General features: G+C 38.0%; 1 protein-coding gene across 1 annotated transcript; it reads left to right on the forward strand.

The window, feature by feature from the left end:
- Positions 1-6: 6 nt before the first annotated feature.
- On the forward strand, positions 7-11572 carry DR1 (down-regulator of transcription 1, TBP-binding (negative cofactor 2)). Its single transcript, XM_009877214.1, has 3 exons — positions 7-216; positions 4852-5015; positions 9418-11572. The coding sequence occupies exons 1-3, from the start codon at positions 57-59 to the stop codon at positions 9562-9564; spliced, it is 471 nt and encodes a 156-aa protein (XP_009875516.1). The 5' UTR covers positions 7-56; the 3' UTR covers positions 9565-11572.
- Positions 11573-11832: the final 260 nt, after the last annotated feature.

Consider the following 11832-nt stretch of genomic DNA (forward strand, 5'->3'; position numbering starts at 1 on the left):
CCTCGTCGTCGGGCAACGACGACGACCTCACCATCCCCAGGGCTGCCATCAACAAGATGATCAAGGAGACGCTCCCCAACGTCCGCGTGGCAAACGATGCCCGGGAGCTGGTGGTAAACTGCTGCACTGAATTCATCCACCTCATCTCCTCCGAGGCCAACGAGATCTGCAACAAATCGGAGAAGAAAACCATCTCCCCAGAGCATGTCATACAAGGTGAGCTTCCGGAGGCGGCGTTGCTCGGGCTTTGGGCCCCTCCTGTCCCCTTGCGACGTTTCCCCCCGTGGTTTCTCCTGGCTGTAGAGAGGCCAAAAGGTAGGGCTCTTCTAGGGCCCTGGAGGAGGAGCGTGTGTTGTCTGGCCTGCCAGCCTTCCTGGGAGGGAAGGATGCCTTTGTGTGGCTAGAGCGACTGGTGCCTGTGCCCAGGACCGGCTCTCGTTTCGTGGTTCAGAGAAGTCTGTGATGCTTCGAGTGGAGGCACTACATCCAGTCGTCCTCACTACCCGTGAAACGAGGTCTGCTTTTGCAAGTGGCTATGTAGATTTCTCTTACAGTGTGTTAGTACCCTGAATTTATTAAATGTCTTCCTAACTGGAGACTGACAAAAGATGTGTGATTGAGCATGTGGAGCCCAGGCTTTAATCTAGTCGTCCTGCCTGCGTCCTACAAAGAGTAATGTATTCCTTTAGGGCGGGCTATCCTTGAAGTCTGATTGTTTAACTGTAAGTCATAGCATCTGTTGTAGAAAGTGTTTAAACATGACCTGTGCCCTTGCATCTTTTTCTGCTGTTGACTTCCGCTTCGCCTTGCTTGAATAAAAGGAGAATTCTCTCTGGGTCTCATTTGCTTTCCTTTAACTTCTGCTATGGACAGGCAGTTCCTTCCCACATCTTTAAGCCTGCAACGGGCCTTTTTTTGTCAGGAATCATTCATTTTGCTGCTTAAGCAAAGGTTGTTGATACTAGTGTTTGCTGCAAACAAATTTTTAGCAGTATTAGAGAAAGAGTACTGCACTGTGCTTACTGGTAGAGATATTAACAGTGGCATTTGTAGAAGAACTATTTTCAGGACTTGTGATAGTATGAAGCTGACTTAAAAACCTTGTTCTTTGGTAATGATTCTCTGTTTGAAACAAACAAAAAAATTTCTTTGGGTTATATCAGCTTACCAGAAGAGTTTCAAGTACTTGACTGGATTTTGAACAGCAAAGAAAATATGTAAAGTGTATGAGCTTTAATATTAAATAAAATAGATGTATACCTGGAGGTTTAGCTAAGTAACAGAAGCTCAGGGTGTAAATAGTAAAACTTTTGCTTGCGTGTGTGAAAGCATGCCTTGGCTAGGATGCTTCTTTATGTATGGGTAGTTTCTTCAAATGACCATCAAAATGTTTGAGCTCCGTTCTTGATACAGGAATAGAGATGATCTTTAAGGTGGAGGACAATAAAAAATTGATGTATGAAAGTATGTTTTGCCCAGTAGTGGTGAACCTTAGACAAGATTTCACCTGTTGCTGCCCTAGGTTAATCTGGGTTTTTTGGACAACAAATTGAAACCAAATTGTGTGTGTGATTGCGTGTATATCAGCAGGTGGTCTCAAAAGTAGTATTTTGCTAGGTTCTATGTCTTTGTGTAACCAGATTTTAGAGTTAGGAAAAATTATTTTCCAATTAGTTCTGTACTTTTGGGTCAAATATTGTTAGGGAAGACTTTGTAGATATAGTTACTTTTGTCATGCTCGGGAGATGGAAGGAGTTGTTCTTGGATTTTATGCTGTTCTTATCTTTAGGGAGGTGTATGTGCTGCTAGCTTCTTCCAGATTCTGGTCAATTGGCAGATCATCCCTATGTGAAGAGTGAGGTTTAGGTCACTATTTTTGGAAACAGCGATTGTGTGTATATAGACATAGTATTTCTACTTTTTCATACATTCTAGATATCTGCTGTTTTGACTGCATCATCGTGTATTTCTATGACAACAGTGCTAACTAATTAAGTAATTGAAATATGTTTGTTGTGGTCATCCAGATATCTTGTTCCTTTTGAACGCTTAAACCCGTTCACATAGAAATAAAATGAGGCTAATGGCCATCACATCACACCTAGTCTAAACACAGGGTGCTGCCAAGAGCAATCTTTTTATATACCCTCCCTAGAGCTGGGTCTAGCAATTGCTGATGTAACTGACTCTGTGGTGTGTTTGAGTATCCAGTGGGGAGCACAGTTTTCTGTCAGGTGAATTTGCTGATCTGACTGTTCCTGTAAACAGTAAGTAACTAGATTGGAAGCAAGGAGCAGGAGGGGTATTTCGCTGGGAGGGATGAAGGGGAAAGAGATACTCTGCAGTTGCTGACACCCTGCCATTGGACTATATTAGAGGCCATGTGAAATTGCACTTTATCGGTGTATTTACGTGTTTGACAGTAGCGGTGTTCCTTTGCACTGTTAAAATGATTATGCAGCCACGTGCCGAGCTAGAACTCTTGCCCCCTACCGTTGGGTTATGCTTCAGGTAGATGAAGTCCCTGCTGTGTTTCACTGTGTGGTAGCACAAACACTTGACTGGCATAGTGCTGTCAGCAGCATAGGAAAAGGAAAGCAGAGGCTTTTTGCATCTCGTGAGAGATCTGATTTGACAGATGTAGTCAGACTATGCCAAGCACTTGCTACTACTGATAGAACACAAAGCAACTTCCCTGGAGAGTACCTAAAGGCATCAAGGCTATGTAATAAGTAGAGATAGTCTTCATGTTTGTTGTTGAATCCCACTGTCAGGAACCCAGCTGTGAGTCTGAGACTCTAATAACCAAATTAGTATCCTTCTATCCTGGAAGCCTCATTTGATAGATGCGTGAGTTGTGAAGAAGAATGCTCTTTATGAGAAATTAAAATTCTATTGAATTCTGAAAATGGTGAGATAAAGGGATTCATATTTGTTCTATGCATGTGTTCTGTAAAAGCCTTGATGTGTTTCAAGAAGACAGTAAATTCATTACACAGCCAGCAGAATTTTGATGCACTATGAACTTATGGTTCTTCATAGTTTTACTACATTGAACAATTGTATAAATCTGTCTTGGTTATAATTTGTTTTCTTTTGGATTTTTTTTTTTATTAGTGTGCTATATTCAATACATAACTATGTTCTTTGCATTTATTTCTTTTAACGGCCATTTAAAATTTCTGTGAAAACATATCCTGCTGTGGACTTCAAATTGGGCATATTCTGATGCAACAGATTGCAACCCTGATGATGGTGAACTGTCTTTTGGTGAACAGCTATGGTTTTGCTTTGATGGTTTTTGTCTTGGTGCTATTAGAGTTCTTAAAATTTTGTACTTTGGTTAAAAAATTAGGACTTTAGGTAGTTTACTGTGTATACTTTTTACATTTTAATATTGAGTTCTTAAGTAGCTGTAGACTGCTTAGATAAACAGTTGTGGACCATGAGACATAGATTTGCCTCCTATCTGCTGAGGTTAGTCTAAACAAGTTTCTGAAGGTTTTTGGTAATTCTCATAGAAACTGTGGGCTAATTAAAAAAATGTTCCCAGTGTCTGTGTGTGGGCTGAGGCTGAACTGGCATACTATACTGTCTCTGAAGTCATTTGATTATCTCTAAATCAGTTTAGCTTTTAACTTTATTTTTCATAAGAAATTTCTTAAGAAATTAATTTGCCAAATGTTATTTCTTGAAGCAGTGGTAGTTGTGCCTGACTAGACAGCTGCACGGTACGGCCCTGTTGAAGACAGTTTATTTTCAGCACAAGTTGGAAGCTGAAAACTTGCAGAATACCTTTGGGTTATTGTTTAATTGTATGATACAATGCCATGCTGCCTAATTATTGATAGGAAAATATTTCTTACAAAACCAGTGTTAGAATATCATCAGAGTTAGTGTAACTGAGAGCTTTTTTTGTAACAAGTTGTTAGTTGCAGCTGTGCAGTTTATTTTAGTACTATTTTTTGAATAGCTTGTGACATCAGGTTGGAATAAAGTAAGATAAGGGTTAAAACAACTATCGTTCCATAAAGAAAACTCTGACTTCTGTAAATACTAGAAATGAAACAGATTTTTTTATTAAACTGAGAGTTTTTTCCTGTATAATTGGTGCTTATATAGTATTTCTAGTCTATTCTATAGTAGGTTTCACTTTGGGGTGTGTGTATCTGTGGAGGCACATCACAGTAAATGGTGAATTAGGAAAATTAGACTTTTGTTACATGCTTTACCTGTCTTTTTATAATCCTTTCTGTTACTTTTGCATTCTTTAAAAGGCAGTTTTTGCAGGATATAGCAAATGAAATATAGGAAATATGAGGTTTTATATTAAAAGATAAATGCTGAAATTCGTAAGTCTAAGATAGTCTTAATTATTTCTGCTTTAAAGAAGGGTAGCTTTTGCTCTGTTACAGGTTGCTAAATTTATCTTCTGCTGAAGACTTGCAGAAAAACTGGAAAGATAGAATCCCAGAGAGATAAATGTTAACAGTTCAGATAGAAAGGACTTCTTAACTGTATAAATTCTGCTTGATGCTGATGTGTAGAAGACAGGAGAAAGATGTCTTTTGAAGAATAATGCCTGTCTCTAGCAATATGTATCTGAAAGCCCTGAATCCTCTGCAAGTGCAGATTTCTTTGGTTATACTTGACTACCCATTTTTCTAGCCTGAAAACATGCACTCTTAAATGGCATAGAAGAGACAGGAAAAATACTCGTCAAATCTTCATATGAACACTGATTTTTTTTCTTGTCACCAGAGGATAGCAAAGTGATCAAAATTTTACATTTTAAAAAAAATCTATTACAAGCTTTGTGAAAGATAATGTATTTTCTTTCTTTGTTTCTAGCACTAGAAAGTTTGGGGTTTGGCTCCTATATCAGTGAAGTAAAAGAAGTCTTACAAGAATGCAAAACAGTAGCACTAAAGAGAAGAAAGGCCAGTTCACGCTTGGAGAACCTTGGCATTCCAGAGGAAGAGCTTCTAAGGCAGCAACAGGAATTATTTGCAAAAGTAAGTGAAGCAATACTTGTACTGATGAGGTTGGAGTAATTAATGCTGCAGATCTAGTGCCCCAAAAACACGTGCGCACCTCAAGAAGTATCCCTTTCCTCGTGAATTGCTTTGGCATTTAAGATGCTATTGACTTGGCCTGTTTGAATTGGGGATAAGTTCAACAAATAAGATGCTGCTACATGTTACTTCTGTGATTTGACATATAGGACTTAGTATACAAATAAATTTTATACTCCAGGTTTCAAAAGCATGTTTTTCTGATGATACTTAGGTATTTTCATTCTACTGTAGAAAATACATTAAGAATTACTTGGCTGAGGAGATAAAAGAATGACAGCTGGTGTTCTAGGAAATTACTGGCTTTGATGCATTAAAAAGTGAAAATATCTTTTCTGTTTCTGACCATCAGTGCACAAGTATTATTTCTTCAGCTTTGAAAGAAACACTTAATTGCTCAAAATTTCTAATTTGTCATTTCTCATCTTCCTTTACTCTTGGCCAGATTCTAACTGAGTTAAGTCATGCATAAATTTTTAAAGAGGCAATTCAGGCACAGGAAAAGCATTAGCCCGGATATACTGTGTGCATGCATACACACGCGTTGTCCTTCGTCCTAGGCTTCTCCTCTCCCAGCTTTCCCAGAGTTTGTGAGCGTCTCCAAGTTTATATGACTAAAAGCCAATTTATTTATTGATCATTCTACACCATCTTTGTCTCTGCCATTCTCTTAATTTTACAAGAAGACCGTTCTCTAAGTGAGGTGAAAATTTTCTTGGATTTCTCTTTCCTCTTACCCAAGGCATGAATCTTTCTCGATTTGCTTACTTCCCTCTCATGAAAATGCTTACTCATTTATGCGTTATCATGTCTTGATTACTGTGACCTTCTCTCCCCTTCGCTGTACTTGTTTCTTGCCAAAATGATTGGTAACTGTTCTTCCTATTACAACGTGCCAACTATTTTAATCCTGATTGCATGACGAATTTTAAGGCATTTAAAATTTCAGCATACCATGTAGCTCTTGTCATCATGGAGTGAACTAGTTATAACAAGATTCATGTGTGCCTAGCTTTAGTTTGACCATAATAACATTAGAAAGACCAATATGACTGCTTCTAGATTAAGGATAAGATTTACAAATTGAAAGAAAATTGATACTTGTTTTTTACGGTTTGATACTTGTTTTGTACTTACTCTTTTGTTCAAATAACTTAGCATGGTATAGAAAATAAAAAAGCAGCAAAAATAAGGTGTGTTAAGGACTAGCTCCTGAGTAACATTAAAAAAAAATAATAAAAAATGTTGAAACCATGGCCACCCTGTGTAACCCACATTTTATCTAAGTTAGGTATGTTCTTTTTAAATTCTATAATACTGTGCCTTACTATCTAAATTAAGGCAATACATGCAAGCTTGACAAGGTTGTATGATCTTTTTTTTTAAATTGTCTTCAGTAATATAGAAATTGTAATATGGAATCTTTGCTTAGATTCAAAGATTGCAGTCTCATTTTTTGAAAAATACTGGTTGTGATATGCTGTTGGAGGTGCTGTAATTCTTAGAAGTAGTTGCACACATGCATGTTCATTTATTGGTGCAGATCTTGTTAATACTATAGAGCATAACACTAATGCTGACTTGTTGCTCTGGTTTTGAAATACTTGCCTGTTAATGTTACGAATGTTTGACATCTCTAGCTTGGATGATTTTAAGTATTTGAAGTCAGAGGAATGGCTTGTCCCAATGTTCATGCACATCTGTAAGTTTCTGTGCAAGATGAGGGCCTTAGCAGATGTGGGAGTTTTCTGAGGCTTCCTCACTGAAGTTCACCTGTGCAGTAAATGAGTTAAGTTTACCAAATGCTTATAAAGCTGCTTAGTCAATACAACTCAGTGGATTTTTTCCCTTTTTTTTGAAATGTCTAAGTTATATTGTTATAACTATAGCAGTGAGAGTAGGCCCTGACAAAATATTCCAGCCTCTGATTCCTGGTGCATGCATGTGTATTGCCTTATTGAGTGTACAGTAAACTTAATTGAAGCAGGGTCAGTAGGGAGCTCCATTGTTACCTTGTATGTGATAAATATTTATGCCTCTCCTATGTGTACAGATGCTGCTTTCTTCCTTTGTTTAAAACTTCACAATGTTTTAAATTGTTTTCCAACCTTTGTAACTTCACTTCCACTTGAAGTTCAAAATAGTGAAAAGACTCAATTGAGAAGAGATTTCTAGCTCTGTAAAAGTATTTTCTTTTAATGCTCAAACAGACTGAGGAAATAAGACACTTCTTATAATAAGGCAAGACTCCCATTTTTTTTCACTTCACCAAGTAGGTAAACTGGGTTTTAGTCATTTGCAAAACTGTAAAATTTGTTGATGCTTTGGAGAAGAGGAAAATGTGGTGAGTGCAATGGCATTAGAAAGGAAATCGTTACAGTCTTAGTGATGACTTCTAAAAGTAGAAAAGTAAGGAAGATTGAAGATTTTTATTCTTAGGAATTTTTTCCTCATATTCACTCAAAATAGAAATTGAAGTTCTAATTTTAACACAATTTATTACTGTTGAAATCAACAGTAGTTGCAGAAAGTGGATAGGAAAATGAGAGGTCACCTCGCCAGATGAACTATTTGAAATATATTGTTAGAACATCTTCTACCATTCTGTAGAGGACTGTATGTTTCTTAGCAAAGCCATCCTCAATCTGCATACCTGAATTTGGGAAGAGTTTACGTTACTCTGTTTTTCAAGGATTGCTTAGCCAATTAAGATAATGGCTTTATGTTTGTAGCGGTTTGACGCTGTCAGGTGCCCACCACAGCTGCTCTGTCACTCCCTCTTCTCAGCTAGATAGGGGGACAAAATACAGTGAAGGGCCCGTAGTTTGAATTAAGAACAGGGAGATCATCTGCAGTTACCATCCTGGGCAAAACAGACTCGATTTTGAGGAAATTAGTTAAATTTATTAACAATCAAAATCAGAGAAGAGTAATGAGAAATAAAAGCAGATCTTAAAAATGCCACCTTCCCCTCACCCCTCCCTTCTTCCAGGGTTTAACATCAATCCAGATTTATCCACCTCCTCCGTCCAAGCAGCACAGGAGATAGGGGAATGGGAGTTGTGGTCAGTTCATCTGGTGTTGCCTCCACCAGTCTTTCTTCCTCCGAGGGAGAACTCTTCACTCTCCCTGGGCCGTTGTGGGGTCCCTCTCTTGGGAGATGATCTTCACACAATTTTTCCAGTGTGAGTCCTCTCACAAGAGAATGTTCTTGACAAACTGCCGAATGTGAGTCTCTCTCCATGGCATTTCCCCCCTTCAGGGGAAACTACTCCAGCATGAGTCCCCTGCAGTGTCACAAAAGTCCTGTCAGCAAACCTGCTCCAGCGTGGGCCTCTCTCTCTCTCTCTCTCTCCACGCGCTACAAGTTCTGGCAGCAACCTGCTCCAGCACAGACTTCCCACAGGGTCACAGCGCCCTTCAGGCATCCACTTGCTCCGGCGTGGGGTCCTCCGTGGGCTACAGGTGGACACCTACACCCCATCATCTATGTGAACTGCAGGGACACAGCCTGCCACACCATGGTCTTCACCACAACCCAGGGGAATCTGTCCTCTGGCACTTGGAGCACATCCTTCCCCGCTTCTTCGCTGACCTTGGTGTCTTCACGTGTTCTTACTTGTCTCTCCTCTCTCTCTGCCAGTTGTGTGGAGCAGTTCTTTTTTCTGTGCTTTTTAAACACATTTTCACAGAGCCGTTCCTATCCTGTCATTATTGATAGGCTCAGCCCTGGCCAGCAGCAGGTCAATCTTTGGAGCTGACTGTAATTGGCTCTGTCTAGGGGAAGCTTCTAGCAGCTTCTTGCAGAAGCCACCTCTACAACCCTCCTGCTACCAAAATCTGGCCGGGAAAACAGAGCACAGTGTTTATGTTTTTGTAGTAATTTGTGTCTTCATGGTACAATTGGGTGATTTCATATTTGCACATTTTAGTGTTTCTACTCAACAAAAGAGGAGTATTCTTGTCTCTAAACTGTGATTAAATGTTAGGATCCCTTGAAATTGAAGCCTGAAATTTCCATTGTGTTGCCTCACTTAATTTTTCCATTAGGACATGGTTCAGTACAATCCTTACAATGGAACGTCAGTACCTTAGCTCTTGCCTCTTGTTTTTGTGACTATAATTCCTCCAAATGGTGGCCTCTTCAGAGGATGGGAGAATATAGCTAAACTTCTTGGTACAAGTAATTATGGTACTTCTAGATGAGTTTTTATATGTGTAATTAATAACAATTATACAAAAGGAATCTGAAGATGCAGCTAAAACTGCTTTTAAAGATAAGGTGTTCTAGAGATTCTTCACCAGCTATGTATGTTCTTAACAATTAAATTTGTATCTCTAGGCTAGACAACAGCAAGCAGAACTGGCGCAGCAGGAGTGGCTACAGATGCAACAAGCAGCTCAACAGGCACAGCTTGCTGCTGCCTCAGCCAGTGCATCCAATCAGGCAGGATCCTCTCAGGATGAAGATGATGAAGATGATATCTGAAATTCACCAGCTGAGTTTGTCTTTACTAAGAAATATTTTTCCTGCACAATGAAAACAGTTAAATGAATGCTTAACTGTAAGTTTGTATGCATAATGGACTGGCAGTTGGTATTCTAAGGGTGTCTGCTGTTGTGTGCTGTACATGTATAAACTGTCTTTTTTGAATTCTTGAAGATTTAAGGTTCAGTATCATATCAACTTTGGATTTTTAATGGTGTATATGGAAATTTTAGATAGCAGTGCGTCATTTATTTGATCAATAAACAGTGTTACAATAAACAACAAGTTTATAAAATATAGTGAGATTTATACAAAAACCTCTAAATCCACATTTGCATTTCTTCCCTTTTAACTAAACTACAAAATCTTACTTAGAATTTTTAATTGTTTTTGGGGGAGTGGTACAGTAGATATAATCTGTTAATGGGAAAAGAAAGCAGAGTTCAGCATGGTAGAGTCTGAATTCTTAGTTCTTTTTAAAATAAGTATGTATATGGCAATAAATACTATATATGCTCAAATACCACACTTGTTAAATTTTGAAAATGGTACATGTTCACCAAACTAGGAAAAGGTATGTTTAATAGGAGCTGTACAAATTTAGTCTTTTTTTTTTTGTATAGGGGTGGAAAAAATAAATCCATGGTTTTATTATGACATCCTTTGACAGTCCTAACTGAATATTTCACTTCAAAGACTGCCTGGTTTGAAGAACTAACTCTTCTGTTATTTCACTCCAGTATAATGTTAACTGCTGTTGATGGTATTTTGTAGTCCAGACCTATTCATATTGTTGAAATAAAGCTGGAACTTGATGAAACAAAACTGTTTTAATTCCACTGACGTAACTGGGAATGATTAAGTATTCAAGCCTAAGAAGGCCAAAGCCGAAGTATGCGTACCATAAAAGAGGAAATTTATTTAACCTTGATTAGTCATTGTTGTCAGCATAACTCTAACGTTCTCCAGACTAGATTGCCACTGGTTTACTAATACCCCTTGCTGAAAGATAACAATTTTCTTCATTCAAATTGGTTCATAGGTAAGTCAAGGTTTTTGATAAACTATTCCCCAAGAGTGATCAGCAATACATGGAACAGAAATGATGTAGTAGTCCTTTTGATAGTTGATTTGGAAATTCTGTTGATTAATGGATGAGCAGCTGTTCTGTGTGTTGAAATAAAGCACAGTAGTGTCCATTGCTGAGTTTTAATGTGTTACTTGAAGTAATACTGGCATATCTTCTGGTACACTAATCTGAGCAGACTAGAAAAGCCACTTGCACACTGCTGTAGGTGATCCCATAGCTCTTGAACAATGTGGATTATTGTATTAACTTATGTCCTGAGTAAGTTCCTCTACTTAGAATTCTTGAGGAGGTCTGCAGCAGCCTGTTTATATAAGGACACAGACAGAAAATGGTATGCCTGTTTTTACAGAAAGATCTGAACAAGGTATAATTGGCATATATTCAGATCTCAGTCACATAGTGACTTTTTATTTGAATTTGAGGTACATTAAGTTGCATATTGAATAAATGTGAACACCTTAAATGCATTAATGCATTGAAAACTCAGAAAAGTATTTGTTGGAATGTTTAAAGTTTAAGTTTTAAAAAGTCAAACAAAAGAAAAACCCTTTTCTGGATACTATGTGAAATATGTTAGGCAAGGTTTGACTGAGGAAGTGGTTTTCTGTAAAGGTTTAAGTACCAAAGGTAGAAAAATCTAGTCGTGATACGATGTTAATGTGCAGTGTTGGCTTTTCTAATTTGTACTGTAACACCTTCACACTTTTCTGTTTTAAATGAGTCTTTTCCTTTTAAATAATATTAGGCATATTTTCACACCTTTCTTTTCTGATGCAGAATTCAGGTTAACATTTTACTGCATCTAGTATGTATGGTGTAATATGTTTGGATCTTGTGACCTTTCTTTTTTGGACATTCTTGTGCTTTTTCATATGCTGTATTCTTCAAGCAATAAAATTCTGATGTGTTTTTATAAAATTGCTTTTATATTTAATTAATAGTCTGTCTTCTTCATTGCATTTATAAAGTAAAAAGTTAAGGCTACATACTTCAACTCTGCTCTTATTTTGACCAACTGAACACTTCTTGTGACCAAAGTCTTTACAACCTGAGTGCTGTTGGATGGCATTGCTGTTCACTGGGGTGGTTAATGGTTGCAAACAGTATTTCTGGGCTTGACTTGCTCTCTTTTCTGTGGGGAATTGCATTTTGTGTATATGTATTTTTATAACCTGATG

This window comes from Apaloderma vittatum, unplaced genomic scaffold, assembly GCF_000703405.1.
Source record: "Apaloderma vittatum isolate BGI_N311 unplaced genomic scaffold, ASM70340v1 scaffold14619, whole genome shotgun sequence".
In the NCBI taxonomy this organism is placed as follows: Eukaryota; Metazoa; Chordata; class Aves; order Trogoniformes; family Trogonidae; genus Apaloderma; species Apaloderma vittatum.

Coding starts and splice junctions, on each gene's coding strand:
- DR1 (XM_009877214.1), top strand. CDS start 57: ATGATCAAGGAGACGCTCCCCAACGTCCGCGTGGCAAACGATGCCCGG. Junction 217..4,851: donor CCCAGAGCATGTCATACAAG/GTGAGCTTCCGG, acceptor CTTTGTTTCTAG/CACTAGAAAGTTTGGGGTTT. Junction 5,016..9,417: donor AACAGGAATTATTTGCAAAA/GTAAGTGAAGCA, acceptor TTGTATCTCTAG/GCTAGACAACAGCAAGCAGA.